The following is an 18,995-nucleotide window of genomic DNA, read 5'->3' on the forward strand; positions in this document are numbered from 1 at the left end:
GGGAGGTTCCAAGCAGGGATGGTTGAGGCAGGAGGGGCTCTCACCAGGATGCTCACCCCTGTCCTTCTGATTGTGTCTCTAGGTGACAGAGTTTGTTAAGAATCAGGATGAGTCACAGTATTAAACGAACACTTTGCCTCTGAGTGATCTCCAAACAGATGCCTGACTCCAACAAATAAGGCAGCAGTGGTATTTTTCTTGGAGGTACAATTTGTGGTATTAGCAAATCAAATTCTCAGTGGGCCACTCTTGATGGGAATTAACCTCAACTTCTGGGAGCGAAGCACTCGGCGCCCGGCATGGCGTAATTGAGTTTGACTTCTCAGAGAGATGTGGTGGCCATGATTGATCGGCTGGGAGACCCTCTGCCAGAGATTAAAATCCATCAGCAGCTTTGGAGCCCACGGGGAGGGTTCCTAAGAGCACAACAAGGAATGTGAGACTCGCACCGTTCGCATTCCTGACCTTCTGTCATTGTCTGTGACTTTGCTGTCAAATAATCCTGAGCAGGGTTGTTTTCCAAGTGGTGTGGGATGAGGGAGAAGTGCAGGACGCTGCCTGCGACACAGTTTCACAGTTTCCCCACAGTTGCTGGGAGCAGTGGAGGAGAAGGAGATGGGATCTCAGATCCGTGCGCAAGGCCACGGCGTAGGAGCATCTTCCTGTGGTCAAATGAGCTGAGACAAGTTGCCGTCTCAAAAAAAACCCAATTTGAGCAGCTTTTAAAAGAATGAGTTTGTGGCTGTTCTTTTATAAGTGAGCTCTCTAGATTTTTATTCAGCAGCATGAGCAGTTTGTGCAGAGGGGGGAAGGACATGGATGTCCTTGTGCTGCTTGCTGGCTCTGGTGATTGTGCATTGTTTCTGGTGCTGAAGTGCCAACCCTATGATTATTTTTCTTTTTTCAGTAGCTCCAGCCTTAATCCTTTGCATCATATGCAGAATCTCTGCTGTGGGGTTTTAGTTTATTTGCATTTCTGCTGGATGTGGCACAAATTTGGTCTATCCCTTTGCCCCTGCAACTTCAGAGTGAACTCTTCTTTCAAAATATCCATCTCCACCTGGAGCAGAACCTGATTTCACACTGGCCCATTAATGTACCACAAAGTCCATGAACTGGGGAAAAAAAACCCTACACAGATTTGGAAACTTAACAAATTTCCTTGCCTCCCCCATCTCCACTCAAAGAGATGGAGGCACTTGTATAAAATTGCCTCCCATTCACTGCACAAGCCCCGTCTGTGACTCCAAACGTCCTAGCCAGGCTTGCCATCTGGCTGGGCTTGACCTAGATACAAATGGGTGTGTTTGAGTGAGCTTGAAGCATAGCCTTACTTTTGCATGGTGAATGGGACTGCCCCAGTACTTTCCCTGAAAATCATAGCTCTGCTTCCTCAGCCCTGTGCTGAAGCTGTGTTTTCCTGCATTAGTTTGCCCCAGGGAACAACGTGTGGGGGAGATGGGGGCGTTTCTGGGGCTGCAGTGCTCTCTGTGCAAAGGCTGTAGGTTTCTCACCTTCAGTAACCTACAAAGCCCTTCTTGCTACAGCCTCATTTCTCAGCAGAAATGGGAAAAGGTCACTCAGTCCCTCACCTCCTAATCCACTAATGGATGTAACAGTGAGTGGATGTTCAGCTTTCAGCTCCCCTCTCCAGTCCTTACCTCATAGTTCCATCAAGCCAGGCTCAGGTTTCCCAGCTGAAGCCATGGCAGCTGCCAGCATCTGACCTCCAGCCTCCCTCGACCTCAACAGGCAATTAAACAGTGGGGCAGTGGGGTTGGGATGAGATGTGTCCTGACTTTGGGAAATTCTGACCCATTTTGATGCATAATTAGAGTTACCCTCTCCTCACCTCTTTAGTTCTGCACAAAATGAGCCAGCCCCCTGAGCACTGTGGTGTGGGTACCTCAATATCCCTTCCCTGGCAGCTTCTCCAGACTCTGAAGTCTCTGGCTTTACTCAGTGTTGTCATCTCCTGGGGTTTCACAGTTCCTTACTTGGACTTCAGTTTTTATTTTTAATTTCTTTTTTTTTTTTTTTATTAGAAGTTTGCTATTATTGCTATTAGAAGTTTGATGAAAGTATTCTTAAAAAAACTGATTAGGTTGAAAAAAAGGAAATCTCATTCTGCCCCTGTGTTTGGCAGAGGTGGGGAAAGGGCTGGTAGGAATGGACTGTGTGACCACAGGATTATCCTTCAAAGCAAACAGGTGCAGCATGGGGAGCAAACTCAACATTGTGGGACCGCTCAGTCCCCCCATTCCTCAAGGAATAGCAGTGCTCAGGGAGAGACCAGAAGCAAGTCACTGTCACATCATCCCAAATTCCTGATGCCTCCAGGGTCAACCTACTTTGTGAGCTGCCCTCAAGCTCCCTTTCTCTGCTTCAGGGCCACGCAAGTTCATCAGAAAAGCCATGGTCTGGTGAGTGCAGCTCTGAGTTGGAGGGATGATTCACAGTAGTTGGAGCTCTACCTGCAAACATGTTTTTTTTGGGCTCTGAAGCACATGCTTCAAGGAACGGGCAGGAACTCAGCACCCCCTTGGTAAGACAGCAGAAAGAACAAGCTGTTACCTCCAGAGCTAAAAATAATTGCAAAGCTTTGTGTCTCCCTCAGTTGCAGCAGAATGATGCTCTAAGTGCTGATGGCCAAATTCATCTCTGGCATGGCTCTGAGTTGAGGATGCATTAAAGCTTTTGTGACTTTCTGAAGCTCAGTTCAGATGAACACAGAGCAGCACGGCTGCTTTCCTGGAGCTGCCATGATTCCTAACTCAGAGGAGAGGCTTGGGGCAAAAGCTGATGTTCCCAAAAGGGTCAGTGCCTCTTCTGGTAGAGTTTTAATAGGCAGGAGAGAAATGCATAAAATTGCTGAGATTGGCCCAGCATCTGACAAAGCATCTCTCTCCAAGACATCTCTTCTCATTTTTTGAAAGTAGGATTCATCTGGGAAATAACAGGGTGGAATAAGTAACAGCTGTGAGCCTGTTTCAGCGAGCTGTGCTTAGGCCAGGGAGGATATGGGCCCTGCCTGGGGCATCCCGTGAGTATCCCTGCCTGGCATCCTGAGCTCAGGGTGCTGGGGAAGCCCAGACACCACCATGCTCACTGCAGAGTCCAGTGAGCATCTTTACTCAGCCTCATCCCCCCAGTCTCCCTCGACTGCAGCATTCCCCTGGCAGGCACAGATGGAGATGGCTGCCCAGATGAGGCAGCCCAGGCTGACAGTGCTCTGTTACAACACAGCCTCTTCCACCAACACACGAGTTTTTATTCATTCTTTTGTTTTCACAACAGCAGCCAAGGGGGACACTTTGTCACCGCCTGTGACCAAAGAGCACAAAGGGAGAGTGGCTGGAGAGTTTGAACTATAATAAAACGCTCACTGTATCGATCTTGGCTCAGGATTTGTTTCCCTTCTTGCATTAACTCCCCATCGATTTCTGTGATGACCTTAGAGCATACAGTCTGGTTGGCCTTCTCCTTCAGCTGGTAGCACCCCTGTGCCTGCAGCCTTCTCCCCTGAGCTGAACTGCTCATGGGCCAGCTTGTACAAGGGGCTCTGGGGTAAGCAGGGCTTTGCTTTTGCTCCCCACGGTCGTCAGAGGTTTGTTGCTGTAGGTTAGTTACTATAGTTAGAGGTTAGTGCTGTATGGTTGGGTCATTATTTTAGTGCAGTGTCCCAGTAAACTAGATCCAAGGCTCAGGAGTCCTGGCAGAAGGTAAAGAAGGGGCTTAGGTTTGTCCCAGAGATGCTCCATTTCCCTGTGCTGGGGATCCTGACAAGGCTGTGTTGCTGCTGCATCAAAGGAGCCTGAGGCACAAGCATAACCAGGGACAGCTCCTGCTCACTGGAGCAGCTGGTGGAGGTGGTGCTCATGGGAAAACCTTCCTCTTTGCCAGGCTGGGTTCTCCAATGCTACCAGAGTCCTGCTGAGAGAAGACAGAGCAAAACTCTCCCCATCTCTGCAAGGGACAGTGTGGGGTTAGCAGCTGCCACTCACTCATGAAAGTGAGCTTTATTCTTGCTCCCTCGTACCTCCAGCTCTCACAGTGAAATCATTGAATGGCATTTCTGTGGAAAAGGACCTTTCTTGGGATTGTGGCAGGAATTTTGCTCCCTTTGCCTGTGTGAATCTGTGTCCAAATCCCTCTGAGCAGGGGGGTGGCAGCAGCACCACCCCAGGTGAGCATGAGGTTGGGGGTGGTGCTGATTGTGGTGTCCCAACTCCAAGTGTTGAATGCTGTTGTTTCCAGCCACTGATGCTGTAAATGGGGTCATTGGCTTTATTTGGCTTTATTATACTTTCTACTTACTTAATTATTCATGAGTGTGGGTGCTCTAAATAGGAAGAGGAATGGTGATTCTCCAGGTTTTCTTTCCCTGTGCAGTTGAATCCTTTTTGTGCTTGTGATTCACTTTTTAGTCTGCTCAAAGACAATTTTCTGTAAAACATTGACATCTAGTGGCTTTTCTGCCAAAGGAAACGACAGGGAACAAAAGTTTGACTTCAAGGTGACCAGTCACAATGTCACTTGAGAAAGCAAAATAATGTCCTTCTCCTCCTCACACAGCACCAAGGACATGGCAATCACACCCCAGGGACTCAGGGCTCCTAGGCACACACTCCTTGGTGTCCTCCTCCTGGAGGAGTGGCCTTCCCTGCAGGACAATTTGCTTATTGAGCTACTTTAATTCCATTTGCTTAAGCAGATGGCTGGTATCCTGATGGTGTTCCTCCAGCATCATCCAGGTGAGGCCATGGTCATGTTAGTGGAGGTTCAAAGAGCTGTGTCCATCTTCAGGCTGTGATGGTGGACAGAACTGTGTTTGATGGTGGATATTAATGTGCAACCCAGAGTGAACTCTGGGCAAGTTCTGTGGTTAAACTTGCAGCTTTTCCAGCTTGTGGCCTGATGGGTTCCCTGTGGCAGAATGTCCACCACATGTGCTACTATCCTGTTGCTTCAAACCAAAGCCAGCACCTCCCTTGAAAATGTTTTCTCTTACTGTTGTAAGAGAAATGCAATGCTGTAATGCATCCTTTAATTTCTTATTAGTCACTTAGCTCTCCTCTCTCATCATTTTAGTCCCATATCAGATGAAGGCAGGAGACTAAAACAGGATTTACGTGGGCTTTGCCAAGGTCCTTGTTAGGGTGGAAGTGGTTTGGGGCTTCTGGGCACACCCCATTGATCTGGCCTGCGAAAAGAAAGGTCCGGTAGGAAATGCCTTCCTCAGAGGTGTTATGCTGCTGTGGGGCTGGTGCAGCTGAGACTCACAGCTGCTCATCAGGAATATAGCACGGGCATCTCTTTGCTGTCTGTGGAAACCTGTCAGTGAAGCTCTGTTGTACAAGAAAATTAAAAGAGCCAGAGCTGCCTGTGTCCTGCTTGGGTCGTGGCTTACATCCTGGGAGGTATTTCAAGTATTCTCCCAAGGTCTGGGGCAACCATCAGTTGGAGCACCAGCAGGAGCCTGTTGCCACATGGACAGCCCAGCACAGAGGGGAGTCTTGGGTTCCCTTGGCCTCTGCAGAGACAACAGCTGTTAAACAGAGACAGCTCTGTGTGTGTGCAGGTAGATGCAGCCCTTCGCACTCCCCCTGGGGATTTGTTCAGCCGTCCTTCACCCTGCGGAGGTGAACTCACAGAGGAGCCTCTGCAGCAGGGCTGCTGAAAGCCTCTTAAGTGCATCTCCCTGTTTGTATTGATCTTGAGCGTTAATGTGCTGCAGACACACGGGACTAAGCGCTCTGTTTTCCTCTCCCTTGGCAGGAATTTCTACTACATCACCATCCTGCGTGACCCCGTGTCCAGATACCTGAGCGAGTGGCGCCACGTCCAGCGAGGAGCGACATGGAAGGCGTCCCTGCACGTCTGCGACGGCCGCTCCCCGACCACCGAGGAGCTGCCCAGCTGCTACACGGGGGACGACTGGTCGGGCTGTTCCCTGCAGGAGTTCATGGATTGCCCCTACAACCTGGCCAACAACCGCCAGGTCCGCATGCTCTCCGACCTCAGCCTGGTGGGATGCTACAACCTGTCGGTCATGCCCGAGGAGCAGAGAAATAAGGTTCTGCTGGACAGTGCCAAGGAGAACCTGAAGCGCATGGCCTTCTTCGGCCTGACCGAGTTCCAGCGCAAGACTCAGTATCTCTTTGAGAAGACTTTCAACATGAACTTCATCTCGCCGTTCACGCAGTACAATAGCACAAGGGCCTCCAGCGTGGAGATAGACAGGCAGACTCAGCAGCGTATCGAGGCCCTCAATTTTTTAGACATGGAATTGTACGATTATGCAAAAGACCTGTTTTTGCAGCGGTACCAGTACATGCGGCAGAAGGAGCACCAGGAGGCGCGGCGGAAACGCCAGGAGCAGCGGAAGATCCTGCGGGCGAAGCAGGCGCACCTGAGGGAGCAGGGGGAGAACAGCTCCAGCACTGACTACACAGGGAACGTGGAGCGGTGGCGGCGATAGTGGGGGGCACCTGCCAGGCAAAAAAGAAGCAGAGCCCAACCCAGCCTGCAAACCGGAGATGACAAGTGATGCTTTTCAAGGGTCTGAAGCAAAAAGAGGTCAAAATGTTGCCTTTGCAGTTGCCTTTGCAGTAAATGTTGTACTGTACGTGGAACACTTAATCTTAGCGTGTAATTAAATTGTCCTTTTTAGGTTTGTTGGATTATTTATGAAATACAGGAGCCATCTCGGCTCATTGGAAATGTTTGCTTGGACATTTATTTAAAAGAAGTGAAAGAAAAATCCTTAAATTAGTTATGAGTACAAAATGGGATGCTGGAAAATGTTTATGATGCTCAGCTGAAATCTATCTGGGAAGCAAACTCATTTCCTAATAACGAGCATTTAGCATACTCTCACAATACAGTATATGAGCAAATCCTTTTCCCTTTGATTTTATCTTAACTTTGTTTCAATAGTGTGTTTTGAAGGGCACCAACTGCTTATGATATTTACCAAGTTAATGAGAGGATGATGAAGGGAACAGTAAAGGTCTAGAAAAATGATCGACTAGTTTTATGTATAATATTGGCTTTTAAAATGAATAGAAGTAATTTCTCTAGTTATATAAATATTTAAAATTTTAAACTTTTTCTACCTACTGCTGTTTAGAGTTTTAAGCTTGGTCTATCTCATATCTTAAAAAAGAAAAAAAATACTTACTTTTCTGAACTCAATGCCAACGTTATAGACACTGTTTCCAGAATTTTTCAGGGCTGTATGATTTTAACCATTCTGGAAAAGTTACAGCACATTCTCATGTTTGTTTCATGAAGCCTTCTCCAAGTTATAATCCTGTGACAGTGTCTCATTTTAAGTCTTTCTTACCCATTAGAATACATAATGCTGAATTTATCATTCCTTAATAATTGGTGGTATAAACTAGATGAAATTATGTTGCTGATATTTGTGTAGCGTCTTTAAAAAGTCATAAAACTCTCTAATCCCAGCAATATTATAGAGATGATTGCTCAATGGAAGTAGATTTACACTTGAATTAGGATTTACTTCCAGTAAATCTTTGCTACACCAGATAAGAACAGGGCTTGTTTTTTTCCTATGCTCTTGAGCCCTTCATAGCGATGACAGATGAGGACTGAAAATGAGGGAAGCCGGTTTTTCCATAGCCATAGTTACAGGAGGAGAAGGATGTGTGGTGCATGGGGTGCAGCAGCTTGCTCCCGAGCAGGCTCTGCTGGGGCGCGGAGCTGGAGCGGGATCCCCCGCAGCCCTCCGGCCTCCCCCAGACCCACCGGGACAGCAAACGGGGCACGTGGTGCGAGGGGCTCCTATAAATCTCTATGCAAAAAAATTACAAACCTCTGCAAGGCTTGGGCCAGACGTTCAGCAAGCTCAGAACATTTGTCCTGCAGTGCTCCCGAGCTTGGCACTGAGCGGAGACAGCCGGGAAGGGCCCTCTGTGGGCCCAGGGACACGATGCTTACGAGGCTCACTTGCACTGTTGCCTTTCACCTGTAATACTCTATACACCATGAAGGCAGGGGGCAGAAAATGAGGCAGAAGGCTTTAAAAACATCTTACGGCTCCACGCCTAAGTTACCTGGAAGTGGTTTTACATCTGAAGTTGTGTGGCTGCCTGGGGGCAGCAGCCCTGCCAAGGGCAAGGGGAGAGCAAAGCAGCAGCAAACCAATACCCTGCATTAGCAGCTTCAAGAAGAGAATAACTTCATGTACAGCAATTTTTTTTTTTTTTTAATGAGAACTGCAGTTGCCAATATGATGTCTCAGTTGTATTTTGGTTTTCATGGGGGGAAAATAATTCACTCTTGAAACTGAAAGGCACTGCTGTAAACAGGACTTAACTGTGGGCGAGCTGGAGGCCTGTTGCAGGAGGTGCATCTTGTTTTTATGCTGTGGTGTGCATGGTTTACAGAGACTAGTTGCATTTTCTTTGTGTATACTGTTTATTGTATATAGGGGATGTACGAATATAAGGATACCATTTTGTCATAACCATATCAAATTCTACTGATTTCCACCGTAGACGCTGTCTTATTGTGTAGATTTACAGGCCAATCCACTGACTTTGATTGTGTCATTTAACAATAGAGCTGATAAATAAAATTTAACTACAGACTTCTGATTTTCATTTGATTATTTCTTTTTCTGATGATGTGTTGAGAGCTGCACAGTTGAGAATGGATGGTAATTCTGACATGAGTGAAATAGCAGTTGACAGCAAGTATGGGAATTTGAAGTCATAGCTTTTCTGAATTGTGTTTAAACTACAGCTTTCAAGGGCAAAACCACTTTGGGCTTTTGTCTGGTTCAGGAATTACTGCAGAGGTTTTGACTTCTGAGCATCCCTCAGAAAAACAAGCTGTGGTTTCTGGTGATTTAAATATGGCTGTTAGTGGTCTGAAGCATTAAGGAATTCTTTCTCTGTGTGTACATATATGTGTGTGTACATATAGGATTTCTTTTTTATCCTTTATGAGATACCCACTCTCTGTGTTGACTCTGGAGGATGCTGTCTAGCCACTGACTTCCAGTGCATCCCACTGTATCCCTTCTGGGGACACAAAAAAAAAAAAAAATTGACAGGTACACCTTCCACTGTCCCAGGTTGCTCCAAGCCTTGTCCAGCCTGGCCTTGGACACTTCCAGGCATCCACAGCTTCCCAGAGCAACCTGTGCCAGGGCCTCACCACCCCCACAGAGAGGAATTTCTTCCTGATATTTTAGGTATATCTTTTCTCTTTCAGTTTACAGCCATTCTTCCTTGTCCTATCCCTTCATGCCCTTGTCAAGGACTCCCTCTTCAGCTCTCTTGGAGCCCCTTTAGGCACTAGAAGAGGTTCTGAGATCTCCCCAGAGCCTTCTCCAGGCTCTGGATACCCCCTGCTCTCTCTGCCTGTCTCCAGAGCAGAGCTTCTCCAGCCCTCTGAGCATCTTCTTGGCCAGAGATGCCACAAAGATACTTTTGGACAGTTTGGATGGAGGCATTTTTTCTTTGTCTATAAAAGATCCACAAGTTTACCGGGCGTGCAGCAGGACAGTTGACATGAAGGTGTCCACACGAGACTTTGCCTTGATCTACTGGAACTCCCCTGTGAGGACAGAGCTGCCCTTCTCCTGTGAGTACCTGCTGGGGCATCTTACCTCTGTGAGGCATTTTGAGCCCTGGGGAGCAGGGGGTGGAGGGCTCTGCCAGCAGATCTGCATTTGGCTGGCTTTATAGACAGGTCTGTTAGTGCCCTGAGAGAGCTGCTGATGGGATGGAGGTCATTGGAGATGCCTCCCTGCAGCTAAAAAAGCACCCAGCAGTGAAGTCTGGTGTAAAGCCAGTTGGGGTTGCCTTTTGAGGGGAGTAATTTGACAGCTGAGAAAACCCTTACTGCAGGAGGGGACGGATGGAGGAGTGGGGGATGTGTTGGGACAGACAAACTTCAGAAACTGAGGAGCTACAGCTGTGAGTCAAGTAGCTCTCAAACCCTCTGGGAAGTTTTGAAAAGCCTGGAGTCACGTTAAGAAAACTCTTCGGAGCACCAAGATGCCTCTTGAGTTTCCAGGGATGGAAAGGGATGTCAGCACCTCTGGCACTGCCAGCATCCACCTGGGCCAGTCAGTGTGGAGCCCAGGGCTGTTGAGGAGATGGTGACGTGTAGTGCTAAAATTAATGTTAAAGAGAAAGTCTTGGTTCCTTTTGCTTTCCAAAAACATGGGAAGTTGATAACTGTGAGACCTGTGTGGCCTTGCAAAGGGCCGCATTTGGGTCTTAGAGTTTGGGACTAAAGCTTTCCTAAAGGGTACCTGGTATGTAAAGGCTGTTGGGCATGAACTGCTCAGCTGATTTTTGTCAATGACCTTTGCACCCTCTTTATATGGCAAATTATCCATTTTAGTGTGCTATAATACATTTGCTTTCAGTGGTGTAATTTTTGAGTGAAAATTAACTGATTTTTTTTGTGTAGTTTTTAAAATTCACACATTATCCAAATATCAGAGCCACAGGTAACACCTGACAGATACCAGTGCAATTGCTGTTTCAGCTTTCTGGTCATTAAATCAGTGAGGAGAGGAGAAGAAAACCTGATACATCTCTCTTAAATTTGAGCCAGAAATATCAGGTAATTGAGGAAACTTGTCAAACTAATGCAAACCTTGAGCTGCAGCCCTGAGCTGCCAGGCTGGCCCAGTACTGCCAGGGAGGCACAGAGAGCAGCGCTGGCTGGGGAGCTCATCCTTACAGAGATGTCTTACAGCTCATCCTTACAGAGATGTGCAGGAGAGGTGTCTTCAAAGCAGGTGATAAATTTAAGTTTTCCACTTACTAAAAATATCCCTGTCTCCAGAGCATTTGGGTGGAGCTGGGGGTGGTTTGGTTATTGCTGCACCCTGCTGGGGTGGCAGTGTCTGGGAAGGGAGAAGTCCTTCACAGGTGGGTATGGGGATACTGGGATGGGGACATGGGATGTCCTGCCTCCAAAGTGGATGGAGCACTGCCAAACCAAGCAGTGATCCAAATGAGGGTGGGCTCCAGGCTCTGGAGGCAGCTGGCACCATGTCCTTCCTGCCCTGCTGGCAGCTGTGGCTCCACGGAGGAGCAGCCTGCACAAACCTTCCTGAGCAAATAGCCCAGCATCTGAACTCTTACCTATGAAATTCAATTCTGGGTTTCCTAAAGCAATCTCCCTGTTCCACCAGCCTCATCAGGGAAGAGTGTAATTTCATTTAATCCATTTCTTGAGTTCAGAGTGAACAGTGTTGCCATCATGCTAATATCACTGCTCTGCCATCTCTAGAGACGGGCTGACGAGTTTGGGCCTGAAATCGAATTTAGCTCTGAGCTTCCAGAGGATCTATCAGCCAAATTACCCGTGGTCTCTACCCAGCAGCTCTGTCATGCAGTTTAGCTCTGTGAGGATACATTAGGCCAGGCAGGAGAGGTTATATCACTTTTTGTTTGGGGAGCAATGAAATGCTGAAACAATATATATGCAAAGCAAACAAAATAGTTACAGTGAGAGCTGAGTGTTCATTTTCAGGACAGTACAACCACTGCCTTTTGGTATCCTCAGCTGTTTTAATCTGTTCCCTCATATGACTGCAAATAAGGTTTTCACTGATAGGATGTGCACAAGCAGCTGTGGATATAAACCTCTATATAAGCTAGAGAGATTAATGTCAAATATATGTATTTTCTGATGGGCATTGATGAGCAGAAGGATGCAAATGGGTCCTGGCACAGCACTCACTTGAGCCCTCATTCTGATAACTGTCTCAGTATCAGTTGGTGGCCAATGGCACAATATTTGTTTTGCCAGTGAATAGCAAACTTTCTGATACATGAAATATGGGAATTACGAGAATTATAGTGGGAAATGGATGAGTTCACGGGATGTTTAGACCAAAGGAAAGGGGAGATTTTGGAATAGCTCTATGGTTTGAGGTTCTCAGCTCACACTTCATTGTCCCTCTTTGAAACTACATTCTTCTTTTAAATGGTGTCTTTAGATTGGAGAGGCAATCTGTAATGAGCTCAAATGATGCACAAGCTGATTTAAACATTTGGTTTCAGATTAAAGGGTGTAGCCTGACTTGGGATCGAAATATTGTGACCTTTTCCTTTCAAAACATCCTATAAATATAAGATGCTGGTTTTTGGGTGGGCTGTGGCTGCAAGGGATTTCTCTCCCCTTTGCTATCATTGCTTGGTACTTGATACAGCAACGGCTCTGTAATGTTATTAATATTAGGTGAAGCACATGGAAAGTGTTCTTTTGTGCCACGTAAGCAGGTGAATAGGGGGGTTATGCCTCGTGGGAGATGTGTGCTCCACAGGGGGAGACTGGGAATTTCCCCTCTGGGCATGGCAAGCTGGGAAGCGTATTAATAGACATCATTACATTAGAATAATTGCTGTGGAATCAGCCAGCGCGTACATAATCTTTAATGCCTGGGAAATCTCACACAGTTTCAAAATAATTAAAAGTGGGATTAATCTAGATGCCAGACAACGCCTGCCTAATTACTAATGAATAAAGCTGTCTGAATGGCTAGAGCACCCTCAGCAGCATCAGTCTCTGAAGTCAATCCCCTGCTAGCGGGCGACAGCGCGGGGCCAGGCCCAGTCCTTGTCCCTGTCCCCGCAGGCTGTGACTGCCCGGAGGTGGGTGAGAGCCCACCGGGGATGCCCTGGGGAGGTGCTGCTGGGCACGGGACACACGGGACGGGGGGCCCAGCCCTCCTGGAGCATCCCTGGCTGTGCAGGTGCGCTCTGCGTGTGGCTGCCAGCCGGCCCCACGGCGGGGCTCTGGGGACACAGAGGGGTGCAGAAAGCGATTTTATGGCTGGGTGAGAAACCGCAGCTGGGCAGGGGCCCTCGGCACCAACTCACATCCCAAACATCAGCCCGGCAAAACCCCTCCTGTCCAAACCCCAGGCTGGCTGTAGCTGGTGCTTGCTCATGACACACAGCCTGGGCCAGGCAGGAACTTCTGCTCCCGGGAGCAGCTTCACAGTTTTATGAGGCTGTAAATGCACTAAGAGCCAAAATTCTCACTGCGGGGAAGGTGCTGTGGTGCACATCCCAGCTGGGCCCCGGTGTTCCTGGGAACACACTGGCACAGCTGGGCACACAGGCTGTGTGTCCGGTCTGGTGGGTAGAAGCCACCGCGTCCAGATCGACCCCAGGTGCCACTGCCTGGTGCCCAGTGCACCCCATGGTTGTTTGCAGACACCAGCCACGGATTTACAGTCATTACTGGGATTTTGGTGCTCTCTGAAGAACTGCCACACCTGTAGTAACTCCTGCTGCTGGACTGAAGGCCAGGAAATCCCCTTTCCTCAGCTCACAGGGCTGGTGATGATGTGGGATAACCTCTGCTGTTGCTGGGAAGTGCATTTACTGCTGCTGCCTTTGCCCCATTGGTTGTAATACTTTGAGGTTTTCTTATGGACATGTGTTTATTTTAATTCAATAGAAAATCACATGGTTAGCCCCTCATATCAGAGGGGCTAATTGCTGGGGTGGACAGATGAATGCAATGAGCAGGTCTGGGTGTATTGCTTATTTATACAGATAAAAGTTATGGGTGCTTCCTGGAAGGAATGAATTCAGAATAAAAAGTAGTGATATGTGGAATTTTTAAAATACAGAAAAATATATTCTTACAGTATAAACATATGGGAATAATGAGGAGGAATTCCCTTGGAACCTGTGCTCCAGTGTCTGAGTTTGCACTTGGAGGACTCACACCTGGAGGTGGCCCAGGTGGTGCCAGGTATCACCATTGTTGGCAGGCAGCTAAGCCAAGAGGTGACACATGGGCAGCTATTGCCAGGAGGAATGGTGGAGAGCTCTTACCCTAGCCAAGGAGCCTGGAACGTGACCATCATTCTGGAAATCACTGAAGATTTGTGAGCTGTGAGCAGGCTAATCCCCTCCTCAGCAAGGCACATTTGGGACCTCACATCTGGGACTGCTCAGGCCAGGTGAGTGAGGGCACGGAGAAGGACAGTGTCCATGGTGAGTCCTTGTCACAGCCCTGTGCCCCTCTGCCCTGCCATACCATGGGCACCGCTGCTGTGTTTCAGCTACATCCATTCTGGGATTGCTCACGGATGCCCCAGTCCAGCCGGATCCTGCCCAGGGGGCCCACGTGCACCGGGCTCTGCCAAAATAATGCTGCCAGCTGGGGCTGATTTGATGTGCCAGGGAGGCACTGCCAGCACCACACCAGGCAGAGGGGGAAAGGTTGGCAGCAGCAGCTTTCCCAAACAGTCCCTTCCATCGTGTCCTTAAGTTCCACCGTGGAGAGAACACAAATTATAATTAAGGACGCCCTGCCTTCCTCCAGTGCCCTTCAGAGCACATTCCTCACCGTGGCTGCCTGGCCCGTGATGTGTGGGTGGCTCTGCAGGGTCGCTGTGGTGCTGCTGACTCACACACGGTGCCACTTCCCCTCACCAGCTGGTCACACCATTGCAGTGCTGCCTTTTTCTCTTTTTTTTGTTTTTAATTTGCTTTTTATGGCCTTGCTGAGAAAATGCTGCATCGGCGTCAGTGTGTGCAAAGTGCTGCCTGCAGAATTCTAAGTCCCTTCCAGGGCCTACCGGGATGTCACTGCCAGTCTGGAAGGAGTCATGCTGGCTCTTTGTCAAACATCACATTGATTTTAAAATTACTCTGATGGCTCTTTAAGGCAGTGCACTTTTTGTAGCCTTCTGCATTTGTCAAAGCTGATCTCTCTCTTTCCCATGGAAGGGCAGAGGGGTGGCATTATCTGGTTTGGCTGCATTGATTTTCTGGGAGTGGCAGGTCAGATTTTGGATGGGGAGAAGAAGATCAGAACTGAAATATCAGACTCTCCAATTTTTCCCAGTGGTGCTCAGCTCCTGAGCAGGATGGAACTCACAGAACACATTCTGTCAGCAGAGTTTTTCCTCCCAAGATACCTGGGTGGTGGATAAGACAACAGTGCTTGGGCTGGAGGTTTGTAAGGCGTGGACCATGAGTTGTGATAAAGGGAGAGTGGGGTCCTTCTTGTTTGCTGAATCTGGCAACCTATGCCCTAAATCCTCACCCTTTTGACCTGGCTGCTTTTCTGTCACTTCTGCACGAAAGTGAAGGCCAAACCAAAGGTTGCAGAGGCAATGATAGACATTAAGGTGTAAAGGTGAGTCATTCTTCTGCATAACTGCAGAACAACCTTTCCATGAGGGTGAATACAATCTCTGTATCTGTACACTCAGCTGTTAATACTGTAAATGAAGTACGATGTTTTTCAGATTACTGAAGCATTGTTGTCAGTAGAACAAGCAGCCCAAGCAGGCTGCAAAGGCAGGAGATGAAAGAAATCATTAATTTTACGTTTCTGGTTCATGCACAAATTTCTGACCGAGGGTGATTAACTGCTGGAACAAGCCACTGAGGGGAGCAGGGGATCCTCCAGTTCCTGCTGTCTCCAGATGAAGGCTGGCTGCTGCTCTGCGGGGGACACTTTTGCCAGATAAAGTCACAGTCTGTGCAAGTGCAACCAGCTGAATCGTGGAGGGAGCCCACCAAGTGCAGAGGCCAAGTGGAGACAAACCACTGATCTCAGCCACCCTTAACACTATGTTAACACCCTTAACACCCTTAACACAGGCTCTTAGAAAAGGTCCTGCTGCTATGTGGATTCTGAATATTCATGGGTCAGTTCATTCTGTCCCCTTAAAGAAAAATCTCAGCTGGCACCAGCCTCTGGGGCACTGATGCTGTTCCCTGTGCCTGTGGGGATGGTGCAAGAGCTGCAGGCTTCAGTCCCCTGCAGGATGCTGTGCAGAGGCCATTCTGTGCAGCCCTACAGCCTTCCCTGGAAGGGAAATCCGGGCATGGAGAGGTGCAGCACTTTGCATTTGGGGGTGAGAGGGTGGCAGCATGGCAAAGCTGCCTTCCATCAGTCAACTGCATAACAGAACTGTCCTGCTTTGCAACCTGTTGGCCATTTTACATATTGGTCATTTATATATTGGTAATTTATATATATAGAGAGAGGCCAGGGGTCATCATCTGACCCTAGCACTGCTCATCTTCCTCAAAGACCTTGTTTGGAGGGTTGGGTGCATCCCCTGCAATTGCAGCACCATAGCTGGGAAATTGTTCTGATTCATGCTCAGGGCAGATAATAATTAAGCAGGATGCACCTTGGATTTGCTTGACCTAAGTGTTGGGGTGTGGCTCATTTCTTTTGCTTTGTCTGATGGTCAGCCTGGCTCCTCAAGGGAGGGCTCAGCTCGCAGGGGAGCAAAGAAGATGCAGTCAGGATAGGAGAGGACTTACCAAGCACATCTCAAGGTTGACTTTCTTGTGAGACCTCAGAGAAGAGCCCATTTCTCAGGGCCCCGAAGCCAAGGATGCTCCTTGCCTTAGGCTGTTGTGTGAGGAAAACTTTGTTGCTGATCATGGGGAACAGTAATCGATGCTCCCACCTGCCCAGCAGCAGAGATGCCTGGACGTCACAGCCCAGCCTGATCTTGGCCCTCATCCAGTGCCAGGATCTCTGCCCTCAGGGCAAAGTTCTGCCCCCCAACTCCTGGCCCCATCTGAGGTCCAGGGGAAAAAGAGGCATTTATTGAAAGGATTTCTGTTTGCTGGCCAAGTTCTGCTTGTATTCAGAAGTGGAAGAAAGTAGGAACCATAATATTTACATCCGTACTGATTTAGGCTTTAATTTAGGCAATATAATGCAATCTTTCTCTGGACTTTAATAGCTTTTCTCTTATTTTGCTCCACAGCTACTTGGAAATGTGAGCTCCTTTACTACGTGACTACTTAGACCAATAAAGGAGCTGTTTATTTAACACATGAGTTTGCAGGCAGCCTCCTGCAGTCTGGTGGTGGAGGCTGCCTTTGTCCATGGCTGTGAGTATAAATATGCATAATTAATAAATGTTATTTGCTGGACATTTATTCCTGAGTGTCTCAGCTCTCCTTGACCGAGAAATTCTGTCTCTTTGAGATCTAATGAAAGGTTTAGAGTTTTTAATTTATTTTCTTAGATTAGTCTCAGAAAATAACCCTATTATTCTAATAGGTAGATCATTCCCTGAGGAAGATATGAATAAATGAAAAAGCAATAGGTGAAAAATAGGCCATAGCTGCTATTACAGAAGAGTCTTTCTGACCTTTTAATTTTTGTTCAGAAACACAGGAAATCAGACTGTGAGCATGCAAAATTCAGCCAGATGCTCCTGCAGCCCCAGTAGCTGTTTTTCTGTGCAAGAGTTGCAGAATTTCTACTACAGCAAACATCTTCTCTGGAAATACATTTTAAGTGCCTATTTTATTAAATCTATTTTAGGTTGCATTGAGTGCACGAAATTCATTGCCTGTGTTCAATCCCATTTTGGATTGTACACACTAGAGGGAGCCATGGAAAAACCAATCCCCAGCCTGCTGCCAGGCTCCTGCTCTTCTTCCCAAAGCCCCGGGCTCTGCCTGCTTTTGAAATTAAAGTGAATTGCTTGGATATGCTAGTGTTGGTGGTGTAGGTCAAAGTTTTAGATGGGAAAAAGGCATTTATTTCAATACATCTAAGTGTTGCCTTTTGAGAATGTCCCAGGTTAGGTGATGTTGGTCCTTTTGGACGTTGCCCTGTATTCCTCTTCCCCACTGAAACATTGTGTATACACCCAGGAGATGCTTTTACGCAGTATCCCACTCGCAGGAGGACAGCCATTGTTGAATGTATCCAGGAGTCAATTAAAATGTTTCAGGAGACAGGAAATTATTTTTGCAACTCTGTTTCATCTGAAATTCCATCTGTTTCTCCTGCTTCCCAGATTTTTGTGCGCCCACCACCCACAAATTTGCCTAATCTCTTCTTAAAGTCCCCTGTGCTCCCAATACTACTTCCCAGAGAGGAGAGTCCTTGGGGCTAGGGGAGAGGGAGCTCCTCTGCTTTCCTTCTGCCTGAGCCCTCTTAGTGTTGGGAAACAGGGAAAGAGAGCTCCCAGCTCACCAGCAAAGTCCCAGATTCTGACGGCCTCCTGAGCCCCCATTTTCCTCAGCTAAATGATGCTTGTTTATAAGGCATGATTTAGGATAGCAGATACTCATTTTTGCCTCCTTTGGGAGCTGATATTGGGAGCTGGTGATGCAATCCCTGTGTGCTGATGGATTTTTGAGGAGGTTAATGCGCTGTGCAAGGCCAGGACGAGCCATGCAGCCACTCCAAGTCCTGCACTTTCTCAGTGACTATTTGCCCTGGCAGCTTTATGGGAAAGAGTGGGGCTGTTAGTGGAACAGGGCTGGAATCAGAGCAGGGATATGAGAATATAGCCCATGCTGTTGTTAATGGTGGTCACAGCATTGCATATGTGAAGCCCAGATGATAACAGGAGCAGGCTGTTTGCTTTGCTGCCTTACAACACAACGGCAGCTTTGTTGGAGCTTTGATGAGCTGTCTCTGCTGCAGCTCGGGTGCAGGCTGCTTTTCTGTCTGCAAGGAAACATCATCTCTGTTAAGGCAGAAATGTTTCCCTCTGAATGACAAGAAAAGAAAAGCTGAGCAGTGGTCTTGTCAAGTGCTGTTCCACTGATAAAACAGAAAATAGGACAAAAGTTTTCTCCCATCAAACAGGGTTATTCTCAGCCAAGAGCAGACATCTCCTATTTATTTATATCCTCTTGCTCCTGTGCTCTTTTCATACTCCCATCTGTAGAAAGTTTCAAAGCGGCTCCAGGCCTGATGCTGCGAGTCACCAAAAGACCTGTCACTGAGGTAAATAAATCCAGCAACAGGATGGGAGAGAGTAGCAGCCACTAGCTAACCAGCTGGGAAGGCTGTCCAGGATTGCAGCTGAACCCTGGCACAGAGGTGGATGCACAGCTCGGTGGGTGGGATACACACACTGTCACATTTGAGGGTCAGGGGTTGGAGCTGTGGTGGTGCAAGGAGTGGCAATCCTTCTTGGCCTCTCCTGCTCTCCCACAGTGATTAGTGCACCTTTTGTAAGTCATGAAAAA

General features: G+C 47.8%; 1 protein-coding gene across 1 annotated transcript in view; it reads left to right on the plus strand.

The window, feature by feature from the left end:
- Nucleotides 1–6,763, plus strand: part of HS6ST2 (heparan sulfate 6-O-sulfotransferase 2) — a 126,177-nt gene extending 119,414 nt beyond the window's left edge. Inside the window, exon 2 of the mRNA XM_068204722.1 lies at nucleotides 5,779–6,763. Coding sequence (XP_068060823.1) covers nucleotides 5,779–6,481 — 703 coding nt within the window. The 3' untranslated portion in view covers nucleotides 6,482–6,763. The remainder of the gene's footprint in view (nucleotides 1–5,778) is intronic.
- Nucleotides 6,764–18,995: the final 12,232 nt, after the last annotated feature.

The sequence above is a fragment of the Anomalospiza imberbis genome, chromosome 14 (assembly GCF_031753505.1).
Source record: "Anomalospiza imberbis isolate Cuckoo-Finch-1a 21T00152 chromosome 14, ASM3175350v1, whole genome shotgun sequence".
Lineage (NCBI taxonomy): Eukaryota > Metazoa > Chordata > Aves > Passeriformes > Viduidae > Anomalospiza > Anomalospiza imberbis.